The sequence below is a fragment of the Gopherus evgoodei genome, chromosome 5 (assembly GCF_007399415.2).
Source record: "Gopherus evgoodei ecotype Sinaloan lineage chromosome 5, rGopEvg1_v1.p, whole genome shotgun sequence".
NCBI classification, from domain to species: Eukaryota; Metazoa; Chordata; order Testudines; family Testudinidae; genus Gopherus; species Gopherus evgoodei.
Window position 1 is genome coordinate 130,562,422 of NC_044326.1, and position 22,005 is coordinate 130,584,426.

The 22,005-nt window shown below is 44.6% G+C and overlaps 1 protein-coding gene across 2 annotated transcripts in view; it reads left to right on the forward strand.

The window, feature by feature from the left end:
- The window catches only part of CCNI (cyclin I), a 52,806-nt gene extending 31,819 nt beyond the window's left edge, over window positions 1-20,987 (forward strand). For both annotated transcript variants that reach the window (XM_030565148.1, XM_030565147.1), the window contains 5 exons: window positions 9,866-10,000; window positions 15,603-15,677; window positions 15,848-15,988; window positions 17,415-17,645; window positions 19,287-20,987. In XM_030565148.1, the coding sequence (XP_030421008.1) occupies window positions 9,866-10,000; window positions 15,603-15,677; window positions 15,848-15,988; window positions 17,415-17,645; window positions 19,287-19,745 (1,041 nt within the window). In that variant the 3' untranslated portion in view covers window positions 19,746-20,987. The remainder of the gene's footprint in view (window positions 1-9,865; window positions 10,001-15,602; window positions 15,678-15,847; window positions 15,989-17,414; window positions 17,646-19,286) is intronic.
- Window positions 20,988-22,005: the final 1,018 nt, after the last annotated feature.

A 22,005-nucleotide genomic window follows, 5' to 3' on the forward strand; every position in this document is an offset into this window, starting at 1 on the left:
AGAAAATGATCGTGATCTTGAAGGTGGATACTCTTCAGAATCCTGTGTGTTGAGGATGGATTCTCCTAAACTAAGTCAGTGCAGTTATTTAATTGTTATTACCATACCACTCATTTAGTATTACTCATTGCATTCACTGACACTCAGCACCACTCTAAAGGTGAAATTGTAAAAGGAAGATCTGCCTATTTCAGCTATTTATTTTTTATCTCAACTGCATCTAAAACAATAGTACCATAGAGTAACAACTATATTTTTTGCTCAAACATGAGAATTCAAGAAAAGTCCAGAAGGAAGACAGGCAGTCCTTAAGAAAGAAGTACGAAATAAAGAAGTTTACCGACCTGAAGATCCAGCATGCTCAGACATGTTCCTTTCATCATCTCAACGCAGCTTCTTCCTGAGAAGGAACACTTCTCATGATGTTTCATTTGAGCAACCAGGCCTTGCATTTCTTTGTTGCGCTGTTTGCATTTTGCATGCATGCCTGTCTTACCCACAGGTAGAGGAACTTCATTAAAATATTCCCAAACTGGGTCTCTTTTACGGCCTGCTGCCATTATAGGTTTTCTCTTCTAGTGAGAGAATGGTATGGTAGATCTCAAATCAATGAAGGCTACACTCAGAAAGACCTCAAGACTTCTGGAATATGCTGCTCAAACAGTTTCACTTTTGTTTCTACTGCCTGTCCCTCCCTTCTCACATTTTTTCTCCAGACATCATCTTCCTGTCCAGATCTGTTTCTGCCCCCCAGCAGTCTTCTATTCATTGAACTTTTTGAAACTTTGCACCTTTTAGAGAGATGTAAGGGATTGACACTGTACACAAATTTGCAGAGGGACAATAGGGTTGAGGTCTGTTATTTCTCACCTCTGTATATTTATTTTATTTTAAAAACATTTTTGCTGTTAACAAGCATTTTATCTCTGGAGACACAAATCCACAGTTTGAGAACTGCGAAACTAAGCATCTCTGATAGTCTTCAGTCTAGAAAATACCGAGTCCTATTGGGTAGATAGAAAGATTAGCCTAAATAATCTCTACAGAAGTCCCTGGAGCCCCATAAGATTGGGTCCCTAATCCATGAACTATTGGAAGTTATTTACAAAACTTTTCTTAAACATTACATGAATATATTGTCTCATACTATAGAACTAGAATTTATAATCCCTATTCCATGATGAGATATCTTTGAGCTATAATGGGTCTTAATTAAAACTATCCTTAGATATGTTTTTTCCTCAAAAAGCATTTTATCAAAAAAATCCAATTTGAATAAAGAATCCGATTTAAAAACAAACAAACATTGGTTTTATTTATTTATTTATTTATATCCACCCTGACTGCCAGCTCCTTCAGGACTCGAGCTCTTTGGAAAGTTTCTGTAATTGAAAATTAAAGGCTAAAGTAGAGACGGTTATCGGGCGCTATTCAGAAAAAAATTAATCACTTTCACACATGGCTTTTTCTGAAGCTGGATTTTTCTTTTAAGCAATACTTATTTTGTGGATGTCTCTGTCTAAAAGCATTTCGCCCCCAGCAGTTGCTGTTCATATTAAAGTAACCTGAGAGTCTTTCCCATATTGCCTAGAGATACTCCTTGTTTTCTCTAGCTCTATGAGAGAAGAGATTTAGATACCACACTTGCATAGGAGGGGCAAGGTCACCATTGACTACATGTGACCCTGTTATCCCTTGAATATGTGGGCTTGTATATTAAATCTAAGTCCTTCTATTTATTCCAAAATTCAAATTTTAGGCCACAAGTTCAGTTAAAGGTGACCTACCGTGGGGGAAGGAATTGGACTTGTTGGCTCTCTTTTTTGTTTCTTTGTCTTTTTTCAGTACATGTATACACCCATTAGCGTAGTATCTGTATTTATCCTGACAGCACCTTTGTGAGGTAGGGAAGTGCTGCTATTCTCAATCTACAGGTGGGACATGAGGCACAAAGAAACTAAGGGACTTGCCCAAGGTCACATAGGAAGTCTGTAGCAGAGCTTAGAATTGACCATAAACCTCCTAAATTCCCGAGGAACAGTCTAGCCACTGGACCATCTTTCCACTCTGATATCTCAAGGAGTCTTGAAAAGTTGGCTGGTTGTTTTAAAATACTTTCCCCCAAAGTCCTTCCTTCCCTTAGAAATATAAGGAATACCAAATCTTGCCTCCCCTCTTTTGCTGGAGAACCTGAGTGGTGGAATGGGTGCTTTCTTTGCTCTTAGTTGAAGGGGAGAAAGTGTTGTTTTTCTAAACAGCTGGGGGGGGGGGGAAATCTCCTTTTTAAAATTAAACCTACTAATGAAACCCAAAGAGTTGCGAACATTTTGACTAAAAATCCCTTCCCTCTCTGTTGCTCAGGTTTCATTTCTTAAGTGCCTGTGATGTCATACACCTGATGTCTGGAGTCTCCAAGGGAAAACGAGGCCTGACCTGAATTTCAAATGTAAAAAATCAAACGGGGGGAGGGAAGATGAATAAAAACCATCACATTTTCGATGTAGAGCATTTAAAAAAAAAAAAAAAAGGCAAAATCCCAAACCCAATTTGCTTTCCTCTGCAGGTCACTTTTAACTTTTGAATGGGGATGAATGAGATATGAGGATTTGCATGTGCGAAATAAAAACTAATTCCAGCTTTGGAGTAGGAAATTTCAAGATTCCAAACGTTTCTCCCAGCACAGAATTCCTGTACCGAACTTACTTTTTTCTAACCCTGAAGAACACCTCACAAAATAAATGTTAGGTCTAGTAACATCTGCCCATTCCTGAGGTTTAACAAGAAACAGCGTCCACAAAGTGCAGCCCTTTCGCTTCCTAGTATTTTAAGGCTGAATTTGTGACTTCCCAGCCTCCTGTCCGGTTGAAGGCCTGGGACTGTCACTCTGAGGTCTCTGTCAGAAATCCTCTTAGCAGCCTGAGGGGTTTAGAGGCAGAATCCCAGCTTGGGAAGGTGTCCTCTTCCCCCACCACATCGTATGGACCCAGCTTTTGGGAGGGATGTGGCCAGAGACCTATAGCTTAGGAGATGGTTCAGGGAAGTATTGCAAAGCTGCAGAAGCAGATACAGGCACAAAACCTCCAAGCTATTGTATAGGCAAGTGATTTCCCACTGCCTGCTCCTTTGGGGACCTAGCTGGAAGGGAGACATCTTCCCCAACAGAAGAATTCAGTGATGGGGGCAGATGAGACCTTGCCCAGTTGTACAGGGTTGGAGTCGGAGATTGGCAGGGAAGGTGCCTTCTTCTGAGCATTTTCCTGGCCAACTGCCAGGACATGCCTTCTCCTATCAGCAATGGGTGCAAGAGCCTCCACTTCCTCTTCTCTTGTACATAGACCCACATAGCACGAGGAAATGCTTCAGAAAGCAACACTGCTGTTTTATTTTGAGTAGTATTTATTTTTAATCTTTCCTTTTGCTTGTTGCCATTGAGGTCACTGGCAAAACTCCTACTGACAGGCCGGATTGTTAATCTGGCAATGATTGAGGGTCAGGTTTTTAAAAGCGTGTTTGGTTTGTCTGAAGAAGCATTTTGGTTCAGCGTTGATGCATTTTACATTTGGAGCTTAGCTTCCAGATTTGTCCAGATACCACATTTTCAAACTAAGCCTTTAAGCTACTTGAAACCCTTTAAGTCAACAGTACTGTCCAAGCCTGGTTGTGGTTGTGTCTCCGTTTGTGTATTTTGCCTTATAATAAAAATTAGCACCAGATAAAAGGATAGTGAAGTTTATTCTGTCACTTTTCACCTTGGGGTATTTAGAAGCAGGCAGAGTTATATTTTATTTGATGTACAATTTCATCTCTGTCACATTAACAATGTGATGTATATTCCTTATAATATTGTCCAATATTAACATACCATTCTCCCATTTTTCTCCCCAGATAAACTTTGTTCTCTACCCCACTACTACTTCATTGTGTTTTTAACAGAGTTACTAAATACTTTATATTACATGACAACTGGCATTTCCAGAGTGAGTAAAATTTTGACCCCATCTGAAGTCAATGGGAGTTTTTCTATTGATTTCAGTGAGGCCAGGATTTCACCACTATAGCATACTGGTGTTTGCTAAAATGATATAATTTTATAGAAATAAATCAGTTTACTGTCTCTCCAAAAGACAGATTTATTTTAAAAAACTGAAGTATGTTTTTTATTTGTATTACAGAAGTGCACATTGGTCTCAACCGAGATCAGGGCCCCATTTGTGCTTGATGCTATACATACACATAATAAGAAATATTCCCAGCTCCAAAGATCTTGCAAAGACTTAAACGTGTGTTTTGCTTTATGCCCAGTGAATGGATCTTTTGAGTTCATTGTAAAGTTAAGCTCATGCAAAGTTTTTGCAAGATCGGGGCCTAAATAAACAAAACAGAGTAGCAGAATGGAAGTATTCAGCAAAACGCATGAGTTTAAAAGTAAGTTTCCTGTCAGCAGTGCAGCTGCTTCTGCGGCGGAGTCTCAGACGTGGTTCTGGTGTCTAGGTGGCTCAGCGTGTTCCGACCTTGTCAGCTGTTGGGCTGGTAGGTTAATTGAGTTTTGAATTTGAGCTGAGTTCTTCTGAAGATGGCTTCTGTTATGGGTGATTCTGGCCACTGCCTGTGGGGCGGCATGGGAAGCAGGTGGCCTGCTGGCTCGGGGAGGCTAGCCCCCCAAGTGCTGGTTGGCCAGCTCCCCCTCTGCCCCAAGCGCTGGCAGGCCTCCCTAGCCCCCCTCCCCAAAGCACAGAGAAGGCAATGCTGGCAGCCCCTCCATCCCAGGGCGGCCTGGCCCCAGCACCCTGCCCCCCAGCACTGGGCGGCCCCAGGCACCCCAGGCCGGTCGTGGCCACCGCAGTACGCTTCCCTGAAAAGGAGCAGCCAGTCTGCCTGGGACAAGCAGGAGGGGACCTTCCAGGTAGAGTGTGGGCAGGATCATGATGGGCTGTTCAGGTAGGCAATCTCCCCCAGCCTACAATATGCACCACCCATGTGGAGAGGTATCCAAAGGGCTAGTCTACATTCAGTTCAGTGGTGCTCACCCTTATGACACTTATTACCTTGTGTGGGACAAACAGATATTGCACAGTTTAGTAAAATTTAAAGTCACCCGTATTGATTTATATTTTAAGTTCAGCTTATTTCTTCCGCTTTACTCTGCGCTGGTTAGGCCTCAACTGGAGTATTGTGTCCAGTTCTGGGCACTGCATTTCAAGAAAGATGAGGAGAAATTGGAGAGGGTCCAGAGAAGAGCAACAAGAATGATTAAAGGTCTTAAGAACATGACCTATGAAGGAAGGCTGAAGGAATTGGGTTTGTTTAGTTTGGAAAAGAGAAGACTGAGAGGGGACATGATAGCAGTTTTCAGGTATCTAAAAGGGTGTCATCAGGAGGAGGGAGAAAACTTGTTCACCTTAGCCTCCAATGATAGAACAAGAAGCAATGGGCTTAAATTGCAGCAAGGGAGATTTAGGTTGGACATTAGGACAAAGTTCCTAACTGTCAGGGTAGTTAAACACTGGAATAGATTGCCTAGGGAAGTTGTGGAATCTCCATCTCTGGAGATATTTAAGAGTAGGTTAGATAAATGTATGTTAGGGATGGTCTAGACAGTATTTGGTCCTGCCGTGAGGGCAGGGGACTGGACTCGATGACCTCTCGAGGTCCCTTCCAGTCCTAGAATCTATGAGTCTATTTCTTTTGTATTTAGCTAGAAACAACCTACGTACAGTATTGTTTATTTACATAGTGATATAAATATGACAAAACAGTAATGAATCGGCCGTTAACTGAGTTCTGGATTTGAGCTGAGCTTTATGACATATGGTGGTAGGTCGTGTATGGCCTGCGGGCTGTAGGTTGGGCACCCCTTAACTGTATCCATTTGAAACTGGAATAGTCAAATCAGTACAACCCCAGCATCGACAGTGATACTGGTATAAATGTGATATAGTGGTTTGTAGTATATTGGTATGTATCAATTTAACTGTTTCAGTAAAAATATCACTGCCTTCCCCCCCCCCAAGTGAAATAGTTAAATCAGTACAAAAACCATGTAGGGCAGGCCTAAGGCAGAAAGCTGGTCCCCGATTCTTTGTACTAAATTAACTTTTTTTTTTAAAAAGGAAATGGTGTATTGAATAGACAGTGTTACATCAGATACATTAATCCCTTTCAAAGGTCTTGTTGGTTACTAGAACAGATCTCTAAATTAGTTATTGCATCAGTGGTGGGTGTTTGTTTTTATTTTATTTTTGAATTGTTTTTCTCCTTTCTCCTTCCGTCTTCTGCTGAAAAGGAAAGCAACCCACAACAACTCAGAGTAGTGTGGTGTTTTGTTTGTGCAAGCTGTTCGCTCCCTTGTGCCACAGCGCCCTGGCAGCCATCATTCGATTCCACATTTTGAAACCACATTGGCAGCAGCACTGAGGGCTGCAGGGCTCGCAAGGACACCTTCATGGTAGAAAAAGCACACCTGATGGCTGCTTCCCTTCTAGCTCAGCAAGTTGCAATGACCAGAATTGAAGTGGGAACAGCCACATGCCCCCAAACGTTAAGCAAACCAACTGTAAATATTGCAGAAGAGGAAATGAGGCTCCCCATATGAGCAGAACAGAATGTTTTAATGGTAGTGCCTGTGACTACTGTAGTTAAGGTTGATATGTAACTTCAGCCATAAACCCTCATTTTCTGTTGCTTGTGACTTTAGCCAACAAGCTCTTTTGCGGCTGATGTTTTCCATTCTTGGGGAGGTGCCAGAGGTAATTTGGTTTGCTGAAATCTTCAGTGAAATGTGTTTTGAGACTTTTTTGAGTTCAGTAAGTGTATGTTGAATTTAAAAACAAACAAAAAAACCCTCCCCCATTCCATTTGCTGCTAGCAAAATTGTGTGCGTGCCTAGTTCCAGTGGCTTAATCCGTTTTGTTGAGACTGGGCTTGTTTGTGTGTTAGTGATATCTTTGAAAAAACTGGAGCCAGGCTTGCAGGCAATTGGATCAGTACCTCGTAAGTTAAGAGTGCTGAGTTTTTCCCTCACCCACATGCCGTACGATTTTCGATTGATCAGTGGTTAGGTCAGGAGTGCTTCAGAGTGCTCTAGTTCGATCCAGACTTGTAAGGGCTCCCGCCCACCCCTCACCCCCCTCCCCCCCCCGGCAGACTTTCAGTGGGAATCAGCTGTCTAACTCCATTTGTTGCTCTTTGAAACTCTCACTCAGAAAGTGCAGAAAACTTGACAAACACAGGGAAGTTACAACGTTGTGAGAGTGCTGGCTCCAGGAGCCTGTGTGGACTAAGGAAAGAGCCCTGGGGTTGGGGCTTAGCACTCCTGAGCGCTATTGCTACCTGCCTCGTGTTGATGAGAGTGCTTCCCTACCTCACAGATGTGCTCATACCCCTCTTCATGGACCCCTTGCTTAATGCAAAGCTCCTCCTTGATCCGCTGACAATTCTCTCTGGGTATCTTGGATAGACGGGGGAAAGAAAATTCACCCCCCAGAACTTAGATGGTGGACCAGTTGTCCAGACCACTGGAACTACAGAATTGTAGAAATACTGGGCCGGAAGGGACCTTAAAAGCTCATCTAGTCCAGCCCCCTGTGCTGAGGCAGAACCAAGTGAACCTAGACCATCCCTGACAGGTATTTGTTTAACCTGTTTAATCCAGTGATGAGAATTTCATATGCATGAGCACAACTGCTGGATCACCTCTGGGCAAGTAAACTTGGCCTGGGAGGTTCAGTACTGCAGTTGGATGCCACACTCTGCTGATTCCCTTTCCAGAAGTCCAGACACTGCTTGCAATCTGTTGCACAAACTGATATATAAATGACTGTCCAGCTGCCCCTCTCATCCTGGGTTCAGGGTCTCAGACGGTTGGGATCTGTGCATATTCAGTGCCTCTGAAAATCAGGCCCTACTATTGATTGGTTTGAATTTGGAGAAGTAGATTTTGCGGGGGTGGGGGCACGGAGAAACAGCATGCACGTACCTTATAACACCTGCTGTGGTTAGGGTAAAAATAAGACTGCATTGATTCTTAGGGCATCTGCCAGATGTTATTTAGGGCAATGTATATTAGAATAAATATTACGGGAGTGGATTATTATACCTTGTGGCCATATATTTACCTAATGCCTTCAGTTAGCTGGTGGTCTGGGAAAACACCAGAGATCTACGGGTTAATGCTGTGGTCGATCTCCTCTTGCGGTATGAACACAGTGAACTGTAGATGGCTGATGCCCAAGAGGTTGGTGCTTCACCCCTGCAGCCAAAAGACATAGAGTATTTCAGGTTTTCCAGGATCACATGATCAGGGATGGCAAGGAATTTATCTCTTAATAGGTTTTTTACCCACACAGCGCAGTATTTGGCAAGTTCACTCAAAGGCGGAGACTTACTTGCTAAGCCTTAAAATGCCCTTCCAAGTGGTCCTCTCGCCCCTCCACCCATGAGATAATTACACCTGACATGTTCCCAAATCCTGCGCTTGCTTAGATACTGTAGGATGTAAAATACCAGGGTCTTAATAATTAGAGATGGAAAAGACCAACTTGGTCATAAAATTCATCCCTTCTGCCAGCACAGGATACAGCAGAATATCAACTCTCCAGAGCATATTTTAAAATAAGGCCAGGAGTATCTGACAGTTCCCAAGGAACTACTGTTGCAACAAGAACACAACTATGAATTACATAGTTATTCTAGCTATCCTGAGACACATCCAACGAGGCTGAGCAATAATCGTTCTTTTTAGTTGCAGTCAAAGCTGTCATCTGCCTGGAAAGGAGGAGATCTAATTTATTTCAGATAATAAACAGTACAGATAATAGGAAATGAATATGTTTCAGAGGTCATGGTCTCCTCCTTTTTTAGATGTGAGGTTTTCAGAAAATCAGGCTTTGACTATGTTCTGTTCAAGTTGATGGAACTTCAGTGACTTTCACGGGAGCACACTTTGTCTTCTCTTTCACGGTGGGAGCTGCCCAGTGGGTCTCTTGAGCGTCCAAATCACATTTCAGTGGCACACAGAAGGTTGTGTTTGTTCTGTTTTGGGCTTTCTTTGTTTAAGCCTAAACTAGGCTAGGGGAGGCGTTACTGTTTAGATCGGTCACTAAAGGCTGTTCCCTAAACACATTAAAACCACAAGCCCCACAAACAAGATGGTACAGAGCTTATGGTTGGTGGTGGAAATATTAAATAGGTCTGAATCCTAAGCTCCTTATGAGGGGACCCCTGTTGTAGTTGAAGGGATCACTGCAGGCATAGGTGTCTCTCATAGGTCAGCTGGGATAAAGGTCGAGGGCTTGATCCCGCAAGTTGCTGAATGCTCTTGATTTCTACTGACTCCGGTCGGAGCAGAGGGGGCTCAGTACTAGACAGGATGTGGCCTGTGGTTACCATAAAGAATAGGTTTCATATTTGTGGACTTGCATCTTCACTTGGATAGTACATTTTTCTTTATGTACTATTTTTTGTTAAACATGAGACTAGCATCACCTAGTAGCCTTTTCAGCCATAACACTGTCAGATTGGAGCTTTTCAATTTTCATACATCTTTTGTTTAGAAAACAGTGTTATGGGGCTACATTTTAAAAGTCTATCCTAGTGCATGCTGCAGCTTCAGCCTGCTAGACTTCTACCTCTGTGGGTGCACCCACAAATCAGGTAAGGAGACGTCAATATGATCACTAAGAATTCCAGGTGCAGACATAGAAAGTGGCTTCAGGCTGTGTTAAAAGCATCCACCTGGTCCCCCTTCCCTCGAACAGCCACAGAGGGCTTTGTTTCTGCATATGTTAATGTTTTGCCTTCTCTCAGTTCACTCAGCCTTCAGGTTCCGGGTGTGAGTACAGCCTGTTGTGTTTTTTTTCTTCAACAGGATGTAGCCATTTCTCCAGCACAGCGGGATGAGGTGATTCAGTGGCTGGCCAAACTGAAGTACCAGTTCCACCTTTATCCAGAAACACTTGCTCTGGCCGTCAGTCTCTTGGACCGGTTTTTAGCCACAGTAAAGGTAAATAATTTCAGGATCTGTATCTTCCAGTGGATTTATACCACCAGCCCATGGCTTTGGAAGTGACTCTCCTTACTGCTGGGCCAAATCCAAGCAGGCTCATTGTATGAGAGTGTACTTCCAGTTTACACACTGCATGATGCCTGAGATTTCAGATGCTGAATGAGATTAATGTCTTCAGTATATCCCTTCCTAACTGTGTGCCTGAACAGTGCAGCTAGGTCTGTGGAAACCCCCTATTATCATGAGAGCACAATGGGCCTGGTCTCCGATGGCTTTCTGGACCAGTTTCATTTTTTAGTTAGTAGCCAAGATATTCATCTGATGTAAATCAACATAGTTGCATTGACTGCAGTGGAGACATGCCAGCTTACCTCAGCTGAGAATCTGGCCCAGTGCGTATCAATGTCAGGAATACCTGCTCTCTTCCCTGTTCTGCCAGCTTCCATTGACACGCTGCAGCTTCTCAGTTTAACCAAAGAGAGGAGATAATCACTCCGCCTCTCTAGAAGCTGTCCATGTTCATGCTGTCTCTGTTAACCTTGTTTGAAAGTTGAGTTAGCCTCACCTAGGCATTTGTCTTCCAAGCTGTATCCAAATATTGCCCTGGGAAGGTGGAGGGGGGGGGGGAGAATCTACATAGAAATCTGAATGCATCCTCTTGTTTAAAATATACAAAAAAATCTTATTAAACTAATTAGATTCTGAAATGCAGCAGCTTTCGTGATAAGCCCTTTCCATACTCATATGTCGTATGGAATGACACGGAGGGTCTGTGTTTCTATAATATTTTAACTCAGACATTGGGTAGGGCTGAGTTTGTCTTGTTTGTGCCACCTGGAATTGCTGTTGCCCAGGGGCTAGGGATGTAGGAGTAGTAGGGTGGCCGTGGATTAGCCAGAAGCATGACAAGGAACAGATTAATAGATTCTGAGGCAGCATTGTGATGGTTTAGTCTGACATCCTGTACAACACAGGCTAGAGAACCACCCCAACATAATTCCTGGAGTATGAGGTGACAGAAGAATGTTCGGGAAGGCGGGGAAAAAAAGCAGTATGGTGGAAAGAGCTTCAGGAGCAGGGTGACACAGGTAGGAGACAGGGAGGGAAGTGTGGACACCTTCACTGCCAGGAGCCTGATTTGAGGTCAATGGGCCAAGCATAAAGGGGTGGGTCTGGGAGGGAGGGTGCTATGAAGATGGTAGGGCAAAAGATGGCACCTAATACAATGGGGTCCTGGCCCACAACTAGGGCTCCAAGGGTGATGCAGTAATATTAATAATAATAATAAAGAAATCCAGGAGCTTCTCGGTGAAGGCCATAAAGGGAGGAGTGGCAGGCCAAACAGGCCTGCCGTATTGTCTGTTGGAGTGGAGCTGTGAGTGTGCCCATAAGAGTACAGTGAACACTGTGGTTTAAGAAATAAAATTCCACAAAACTGATTAAAATATTTTAAAAATAAGCCTTTGGGGCATACATGGTACCATGACTCACGGCCCCCGAGTCTGTGCTGTCCTGCCCAACTGTGGTGCAATCGCTTGCCGCTTGCAAAACAGGTCTAAAATGCCATCGAATCGAAATGGGTAGTGCGCTGCACGAGGTGCAGGGCAGTGGAGAAATATGTCCCCCTGGCCTTGAGTTCTAGAAACCAGTGGTCTTGCCTTTGGCTAATCTAATCCTTTATCCCGTTTGCTCTGTTAAGCTCAGTTCTCAATAAGTGGGCAGTCTCCTCTGCTTGTGAGTTTTTAATCCCGTTACAAACATTGCTAAAATAGAAGTCTGCAATATATAGAGAGGAGTTTAAATCTTTACCCCCATGGTTACATCATTAACATAGCTTGCCTAACTAAAATACAAATTGGATCTTCCAGTAAGGCCTTGTCTACACTGCCACTTAAAGCACTGAAACTTTATTCGCTTGGGGTGAGTGGGAAGCCCCCCCCACCCCCCCCGAGCGCTGCAAGTTTCAGTGCTGTAAAGTGGCAGTGTAGACAGTGCTTCAGTGTGGGGTGCTATTCCATCGCAGAGGTGGTTTTATTAGAGTGCTGGAGAGCTGTCTCCCAGCGCCAGAGCCGCGACTACACAGCGGCAGCACTTTAACGTCGGCTGTGTGGACATACCCTATGTCTTTTATATGGTGAAATATTGATGGTGCTTAAACTGCAAGACACTGAAAAGTTTTGGTTTTTTAAAAGATATCGTGACCTAACAGTTTTGACATCTCAGTGACTGGGTCACATGTTGAATGGATAGAAAATGCATTATTGAACCCCCCTAAATAGCTAATGCCCTTAGGAAAATGTTGTGGTTTCAGTATTTCTGTAGCAGTCAAAGCCCCTGACTGCTCTATAGAGGCTGCTACTGTGAAACGAAGCGCATAGATTAGGACTCAAAGAAACTCCATTCTGTACTTCAAGGAGTGGTGACAATAGAAAACACTTAAGCAGTTTGGGGCGGAGTTTTAGTTAAAATGGTGAATCCCCCTCTTCTCCTCCCCTCCCCCTCCCAGTATAGCACTGATCATTTAAACATGTGCTTTTCCCCTCCCTACTGCAAATAAACTGGGCCTTATTCTCCCTGCATTTAAACCAGATTTACAACAGGGTAACTCCATTGACTTGGGGTTACTCCCGATGTACAGTAGCGTGAAAGGAGAATTTTATCCACAGCCTGGGATTTTTATACTAAAGACAGAGAATAGCATCCCTTGAACTCGAATGTGCCTTGAAATAGTTCCAAATGTTCGTGCCCTGTCCTGTTGCCCAGCCATGCTCTGGGTCATTCACATACCAGCAGTGGCTTTTGCTGTAGATCACTGCACTAAATAATTAATCCTCAACATAATTACAGTCTTGGTTTAACTGTGTGGCAGTTGCCAATGAACAGGGAGCACAGGGGGGTGGGGTGGGAGCCAAAGCAGTGTGACTGTATTTTAATAGTGTCTCACAAAAGGACTCCAATGATCTGCTTTAGTTTAGAGCCCAGATGATGTCAGGGGCGGGAGGGGTGAGCAGGGGACAATTTCTGCTAAAATAACGCAGTATTTTATGGGGGAATTTTTCAATACACATTGAAACTCTTCTACGAGTTGTCTTCAGCAGCCCCTTTTCCATTCTCTGCATGCAGGGATCTGCCTTCACCCTACTAAATCAAATTTACTGTTTCTCACAAATCCCCAATTCTTTCCTCTTGCTCCACTGCGCTCTTCTCCAGCGCCTTCCATCCAGAGGTGTCAAAGCACTTCACAACTTTAACTAAGCCTTGCTGCACCCCTGTAATGCAAGGGAATATTGTCCCTATTGTATAGATGGAGGAAACTGAGGCATGAATTGATTGTCGGCCTGAATCAAAGCCCGTTGAAGTCAGTGGCCCTTCATGATTTGGCCAAGGTCTTGCAGTGGCTCTGTAGCCAAGATGGGAGTAGAACCCAGTTTCCTATTGAAGATGGCAGTTGTTAATAAGGTCTCCCAGGAGGTCAGCTGTTGGTCTCTTACAGAACTGGCTGACCGATGTGGGATAAAGGCTTTGGGTTCTTCTCTCCAGTTTAGTAAGTTAATATTAATTGGAAAGGGTTTGCCTGTCTACCATGAAAGGACCTAGGTTTGTAGTAGAAATAAATAGATTTTATCTCCGTCCTGGCTATGTTTACTAGTGTAACTGACTCAAGTAGTGTCAGGTGACAGTAGGTGCTGTGGATTATGGGGTTGTTCACTGAGAGCTCTGGAGGCTGGGGGGGAGAGATACCCAGGGCCCTAACTAAGGGGCAGCATGTAGTTGTGATGCCCCTGGAGCAGACCAGGAAACTTGAGGAGCTTCTCTCTGCTGTCTAGTTTTTCCCCACTTGCACCAAGGGAAAATGATTGGTGCCAGCCCTTTACCTTGTGCAGATTACGTCCCGCTGTGTGAGAGAGGGGCTGAATCAAGCCTCCCCCCACTTGTGGGCCTGTGGAGGCTACTCCTTCCTCCTGCACTGTCACCTATGGTGTGGGTACTTCACCCTGCCTTATTTCCTTGTGTGGGCATGTAGAACAAACCACAGATTCCCCCTCAAGGACATTGTTCTCCTCCCTGTCAGCAGTACCTGGACACGTTGAAACAGCTATTTTATACAGCTATTTAATTCAAACCTCCCGATGCGTTGCCATGAGAAGCCAGAGTCCCTGGGGATCACCGATTTCTTTTGTGTCACAGGAACTGGAACCTACTGGAGGCTATGTTTCTCCTTGATCCTGCATCCCTTCCCCCTCGCTCCCTGCTGGGAGGAGTCAGGTTGACTGTTTAGGGACCTAGTTGTGTGAGGGTGGATTGCAGGATCGGGCCTTGGAACTGCCCTGTAGCTCCATTCTGGCGGCTGGAATTAATCCGCCTGGAATTAATCACGGAAGTGCTCTAGGTTAAAAATGGATTTTGTGTTCTCTGCAGGGCTTTTACTTACTTATCTCTCCCTTGCCCTGTGGCTTCTTTCAGTTCCATGTCCCACCAGGGCATTTACCTTTTTGTCAATACAGATAGTGTGAGATAAATTGTCATCTAGCTGTTTGGAAGTGACGGGGGAGAGGCCATAACAGTGCTGCTCAATTTGTACACAGCGTGCTGTCCTAGATGTCAGACATTGCTCCTGGTTTTCACAGGACTGCATACTGTACTCTGTGCGTACAGAATAGAGGGATGCATCTTCCTTTCCCGCCTTCCTGCTTCGCTGGCATGGGAAACAAAGTCCTGAATCATATTAATATAGCCACTAAGGTACCGATTCAGCAAAACTCTTAAGCATGTGCTTAACTTCAGGCACACTCATGAGTTCAATTGACTGCCTATGTGCCTGAAGTTAAGCACATGCATAAGTGCTTTTGCAGAATTGGGGCCCATAACAAGGGTTCTTCATTGTTGTCACTCTGTAAGAGAGGTTCTCTTAGGGTGACCAGATGTCCCGATATTATTGGGGACCATCTCAATATTAGGGACTTTGTCTTATATAAACAACTATTAACCCTCCCTGTCCTGATTTTTCACACTTGCCATTTGGTCTCTCCTAGTCCCCTCTTCTCCCTGCACTCCACAGTTTGCTGACTCCAAAACATTTCACCAGAAAGGGCTCAGTGACCATTGTTTGAGAGCTACTGCCGTAAAACATAATTCTCTCTTGGTGTTCATTTCTGACTAGATACAACGTCAGCACCTCCGCTCTATCTTCTTCCTTGCGTGACATCTAACCCATGTTGTTCTCTGGGCCTGATCCACAGCTGGTGGAAATTGGCCTGACTCCATTGAAGTAGGTGGAGCTGTGCTGAGTTATGCCAATGGAGGAGCCAACCTTCTGTTTTTCTCCTTCCAAGTACCACTGCTCCCACTAAAAACAAACTCCTGTTCCTCTCCAGCGATGCGCATCACTGGATGCCAATTAGGACGCTGGGGCTGACTGACTTCTGTCCTGCCTCATGTAATGGAGTATGGATTTTTCCTTTCCACGGCTCACAATAGTAGCAGTGTAGTCTGCATTGTTTTGGCATCCTGAGTTCACAGGGTAAGGGAGTTAGAGCCAAGTGGTCACAAATCAGTTTCTGCATTGTACTCATGCCGCGATTTCTTTTCTGTTTCCTAGGCCCGTCCAAAGTACTTGAATTGTATTGCGATCAGCTGCTTCTTCCTTGCTGCCAAGACCATTGAGGAAGATGAGGTAATAATATTTTCTCTAAAGGCCTCGCAGTTACTTTAAATTGTATACTTCTCTAATTCTTTGGTCGCTTGAGCAGGGGGGTTGCCACTTGCCAGGACAGGAAAGAAACGGCTTTTCTGACTGATGATTGTTCTTGCTTTTCTTTCGTTTTTTAACGTCTGTTTCTGCAGAGGATTCCAGTACTGATGGTGTTGGCCAGAGACAGCTTTTGCGGCTGTTCTCCAGCTGAAATTCGCAGAATGGAGAAGATTATTCTGGATAAACTGCACTGGGATCTTCACATGGCTACGCCATTGGATTTCCTTCATATTGTAAATATGTTGCTAGTTATATTCTTTCCAGTGCGCATTCTTGTTTGTTTTTTTTCGTTTCATTAGCATTAATGTATGTGCCAAATCTTGAGGGACTTACTCAGATTTTACTCGGGCAAAATCCCTACTGCTGGTGTAGGTAAGGATTCTAGGATATGGCCATAAGTTCATAGACATGGCCTAAACAAAAATCTAGGCAAAGACTTTCAGACTTGACTAGTGATTTTTGGGGATCAACTTTAGACACCTTAAAAGTGCCTGATTTTCAGAATGTGCTGAGGTCGCATCGTCTTAAAATCAGGTCCCCTTAAGATATAAACTGGCCATGTATAAATTCTGGCTGGAAATTAGAAAGTTTCTAACTATCAGAAGAGTGTTCCTGGAAGAGCCTTCCAAAAGGAGTAGTGGGGGCAAACAACCTCCGACTAGTTTTAAGATGGAGCTTGATAGGTTTATGAACAGGATTATCTGATGGGTTTGCCTGTGGTGGCCCAAGACTGGACTTGATGACACAGAGGGTCCCTTCCAGTTCTGCCCTTGTGTCTCTAGTTGAGCACCCAAAACCTGCACCCAAAACCTTTAGTCCCTCTTGAAAATCTTGGCCCTAAATGTTAATTGCCAGTATATTTGCTCCAGGATCAAAGCAAGACAACAATAGAGCACAAAGGAATTAAGGAGAGGGGGGAGGGAGGGGAGACCTCATTGGTGGATGTGAAATGTGCTTCAATGTGTCCTTAACTGACCCAGATTTTTGTTGACCCATTGAAAACGGGGACCAGAGAGCCCTTTCATGTGGTGAAACTCATGGCAGGGGGATAGTGGCAAAGAAAACTTTGTTTCCCCTCACAGAATATCTCCTCAATGGTTTCATCCCAGGGGAGAGCCCTGTTTGTTCATGTCTAATCGAACCATTGAGCCTGCAGTTCAGGAAGAGGACAGGACCATCCGTACAGGGGCTCCGTGCCCCTCCCTGGCAGTGCTGCACCTATAGAACTTCTCTATACAGAACTCCTCCTGGCCACGGCTGCCCTGGGACCCTGCTCCCCCACCCCTTACAAGGCAGTCCCCACCACGGACCGGGCTTCCCCAGCTGTGTCACCTTTCCTGGGGTATCTCTGAAGGGCCAGTGAGGGGATGTGCATCCCCTAGACCCATCTCAGCCCAGCATGAGGCTTCCCACTCCTCTCAGCGCTGTCTGCCGTGGGGGACAGTGCCTGGCTGGGGTGAAGCAGAGCATGGGATGGGACATCCTTGGGGGCGGGGGGAGGAAATCTCATTCCATGTGTGCTGTTGAGGATTCAAGTGGGCTGTGTTGTTTCAAAGGCACAGGAACGAATAGCTGCTGGTGCCATTGTGTGTGCTTATGAAGCAGTGTGTTAAACTCTGTCAGTAACATACAGACTGGTTTGCTTCTCCTTTTCCTCAGTTCCATGCAGTTGCTGTGTCAACCAGGCCTCAGTTACTGACGGTCCTGCCCAAGATGAACCCATCTCAGCACGTGGCTGTTCTCACCAAGCAGTTACTGCACTGCATGGCCTGTTACCAGCTGCTGCAGTTCAAGGGGTCCATGCTGGCACTGGCCATCATCAGTCTGGAACTGGAGAAGCTGATTCCTGACTGGCTCGCGCTCATCATTGAACTGCTCCAGAAAGCACAGGTGAGGGCTGGGCAGAGGTCTTCCGGACATCCCGGCTAACTGGCCTTCTGGGTAGGAGAAGGGTCCTGTGTTTCTGGGACAGCCATTGAAAGGAGGAGGAGGAGGAGGAGGAGAAGCTGATGGTCTGCACTAAACAGCCAGCTGTGGTTATGAAAGCTCTCGCATCTTGTGACCATTATTATGGCAGCAGGCAATTGAGAGATAATCACTTGGGTTAGCCATAGGCCAGGAAGTGAATCATCAAGCTAATGGAGAGAGCTGAATAGATTGAAATTCAGCAGGACATGCGGTTTTTCCTCCCTCTTCATGTCTCTTGCACACCATCTCTCCCCATCTTACTGAAGAACATAGACATCTGTTAGTCTTACAGGTGCCACAGGACTCTCTGTTGCTTTTTATAGACCTACTTGTTCATTCAAGTTGATTTGTGTCCCTAGGCTGCAGGAAATCTTTGCCACCAGTATAGTAGTTGTTGCTGCAGTCAGTGTAACACACCCATCTAATAAAAGCTGAGTCAAGTCATAGGCAAGTTACAAGATGCATGTACCTTTTAATGCTATATCTGCATGGCACAGAGACAGACTGGGGCCGGTTGTTCTCTGGCTTATGCTGGTACAAGTCAAAGGATATCCCCCATAGTGTCAGATGGGCATGAAGGTAGAATTGAGCCCCCAGATTAGAAAGTGGAAATAAGCCTAGACATTGTTGATCTGACTTTATGGCACAGATCTTTACCTGGTTGTAACTGTGTCAGCTTCAGTGGAGCTGTGCTCTGGATCTATATCTGAAATAGGATTGAAAACAGCATTTTGTCTGTGAGTACAGGGGTATGGCTAAGGCCTCAAGAGCTGTCAGATTCCTAGCCTCTGAGGTTTGGATGCAAGGTTTTATGGTTGGGATTTTTTGTTTTCTCGCTCTCGCTCGCTCTCTCTCTTTTTTTTGGGAGGGGGGAGAGTTTTTATGTTCTGCAAAGATGCTCAGGTGACAGTCTGAGGGGTTGGGTGTTTGTGACATCTCTGCAAATACTTTGCATTGTTTGGCGATTAATATGTTCACCTCTTGATAAAGGGAGCCTAATGCCTGAGCTAATGTACAAATCAAAATTGTTTACAGCAGGGAATGCCCAACTGGCCTGTCCACAAAGGTTAAACTAACCAGAAGGATGCGACCATTCTTTTCTCCTCCCCGCCAGTGTAGCAAGGGAAAGTAGAAAATATTCCCTTGATACGCCAGAGATGGAAGTGGTTATAGCACACTTAAATACATTAAATGTCCTAACTAGGAAGGCTTTGTGGAAGGGTTAATTTTTTTTCTGCTGCATACAGACCGATATGTAAGAGGTAGGAACACGCAGGCCTTTGAGAAACATTTTAGATGACATTTGCAAAGCCACTTAAGGGATTTGGACACCCAATTCCCATGAATTGGAATGGGAACCAGGTGTCCAAATCTCTTGGGCCATCTTGAAAAATCTTGGCCTTTAAGCAGAATAATCCCCCTACACCCCCTGCTGATCACTTCCCCACATTCAGCACGTAAACAAGCAGCAGCTAGGTATGTGGACAATGGACAGGTGTAGAGAGCAAGAATTGCAATGACTCACCTTGTTTTGCAATGCCCGTGTCTGTTTCTCCAATCTAGATGGACAGCTCCCAGCTGATCCACTGTCGGGAGCTTGTGGCCCGTCACCTTTCCACTCTGCAGTCTGCTCTGCCGCCCAATTCTGTATATGTCTACAGTCCCCTCAAGCGTACCCTGCTGACCTGTAACAGAGGAGCGTTCAGATTCAACCCCTCCTCTGTCCCAGGGCCAGAATTCTCCAAGGACAACGGCCGACCAGAAGTGCCAATCAAAGGTACAGCCGGGTTCTACCAGTGTCTGCCAGCTCCCACCGGCTGCAAGCAAGCCTCCGCCAAGCGCAAAGTGGAAGAGATGGAGGTGGATGACTTCTACGATGGAATCAAGCGGCTCTACAATGAAGACAGTGCTCCAGAGGTGGTGGCACTAGAAAACGTAGGGTCTGGTTGTGGCGCCGATGTGTCGAGGCAAGAGGGCAACAGTTCTCCTTGCCCACCTTTACAGCCGGTCTCTGTGATGTAGCTACCGCCGGCGCAAGCGTTCAGAGGAAAGCTACTTTTTAAATCATGCAAAATCAGGCTATGATGTATGCGAGAGGGGGCTAGGAAAGAAGCTGTATCTCATCAGGCTGAACTGAAGAGAGCCAAGAAAACCCTTTTTGAAGATTTTTTTCCCCCCTCCTTGTGTGGCTAATTATAGTTCAACTATTATTTAAGCACTTAAAAACAAAAAAAAGTATAAAAAATCTACAAAAGACCCAAAAAACAAACAAAAAAAGTAGCAAAAAAAATTTTTTTTTTCTTTCTAGTGTCATTGGTTCCCGTTTTTCTGCGACTGTGTATTATAATCCATCTTCCATGTCCAAGAGCTCACATTGTTCCAGGTTTTCTAGCCATGCCATGTCTTTCTGTTCCGATTTCTTCTTCCTGTTTGCTCTTCCTTTAACACTCTGCAAGTCTTGTGTGTGATTCTCTGTACTCTGACCTTCACCACAGATCTATTTGTTTTTTTCCCCTTAACAACCAAAAATCCTTCTTTATTTCATTAGCTGCTTTGGTGTTTTAATGTAAGAATATTTCAAACTGGCTTTAAAGAAAAGATTTGGAAAAACAATCCTATGGTGTTTGCAAACTGCCCCACATTTAAAAAGCCAAAGCAGTGTGAACATGCTATAGAAAAGCAGTAAGGTAGCAAGAGGTTTGACGGTGTTTAGTGTCTTACACAAATAAGAAGTCATTGTGATTCGAAACTAAGTGATTGTGGTTTTGATTTTAAAAAGTGAAAGGAGTCAGTCAAATGATTAGGCCAATTTGACTAAAATATTGTTTTTTTACATCCACACAAGGATTTTTGCAGTTAATTGGCTCTCTTGTAGGTGCTCACGAAAGGTTTAATTAATGCGTGTGTCAAATGCAACCCGTAAATTCTGCAACTGATTTTGATATGTTTGTAAATTTTAGCATGAAATCAATGCTGCTCAGTTAGGTGCTGGGATGGTTCTGTGGTTCTGAGTTTTGGAACGTGTGTAATTATAAGCCACAAAATACCCCAAGTTTTGTGTTTATGTAATTTTTAACCAAAAGTTTAAAAAAACAAAAAAACCCTTTGAAAGCTTGTCCTTTTAAAATGTTTAATCCCTGTTCCTCAGAATGACCTGTCCTGGATCTTTAGCTCTCTCTGCAGCCCTGAGGAAGATACAGTGTTCAGAGCCATTGTACTGATGGAAGCCTTCTGGTAGCAATAAAAACAAAAGTTGTCCTTTCATTTGTGAGTTGTTGTTTTTTGCTTTTGCTTTTTGCACTGGGCAAAGGTGAGTGTTATGCTGGGGCTGCAGCAGTGCTGACAAACCACTGCCAGGTGGACTCTTCCAGGCAGGGCACCTGAGAGAAAAGGAAGCGTAGGTTTTAAAACACTATAGTCCTGATTTTTTTTTTTTCAGAGCTGCCAAGGATCCAGGATGCTAATTGCAGCCACATGCCACCTGGATTTTATTCCATCTGGTCCTCCTTCATCTTTACTCCTCAAACCATCCCTCTGGTTACTCCTTACCTTCCTACCTTCTGGATCCTGTCTCTCCAAATAAAAGTGCAATCCTGTCTATTCCATTATTAAATGCATCTCTCCCATCCCCATCTGCCTCTCTTAACTACCGTCTTCCCTTCTCTCTTCCCCTCCAAACTCACTGAACAAGCTGTTTACAGCTATTGACTCAAGTTTCTCTGTACCAGCTCCAATCTGGATTCCCCTTCCTCCTCTCTATTGAAAATGAGGTTTCTAATAACCTACTCTTGGGCCACATCTCAAGGTCTTCAGTCCATCCTTACTCTCCTAGACTTCTCAGCTGCTTTGGAACTAATGCCCTCTTTCTGGACACATACCCTCTCTGAGCAGGCCTCGCTGGGACAGAGGTAAGAATGCTGGTGGCCAGTCGACAGGAACGCTCCCATTGCTAGCATTGGAGCTGCAGCTGTGGGTGAGTTCCCAAAGCTGGCCAGTGTGGATAAGCCCTTACATAGCTGGATGTAATTGTCTTGAGAACCACCAAAAGCATCTTGTTGAGGCTTCCAAAGGAAGTTGCTAGAGAGAAACACGATGTGCTCTCGCTGTGCCGTGGATTGTCCCTTAAATGCGAGGCTGAGTAGGAGCAGATTCCATATCGGCATATCTGTCAATACAGCCTTTGGGACTGGGCCTTTGGACACCTTTTCTATTGATTGGCTTCTCTCGATTTCTTAGCCACCTCATTCTCTTCCCGTGACCTCTTACTGATTTGGGGATGGAG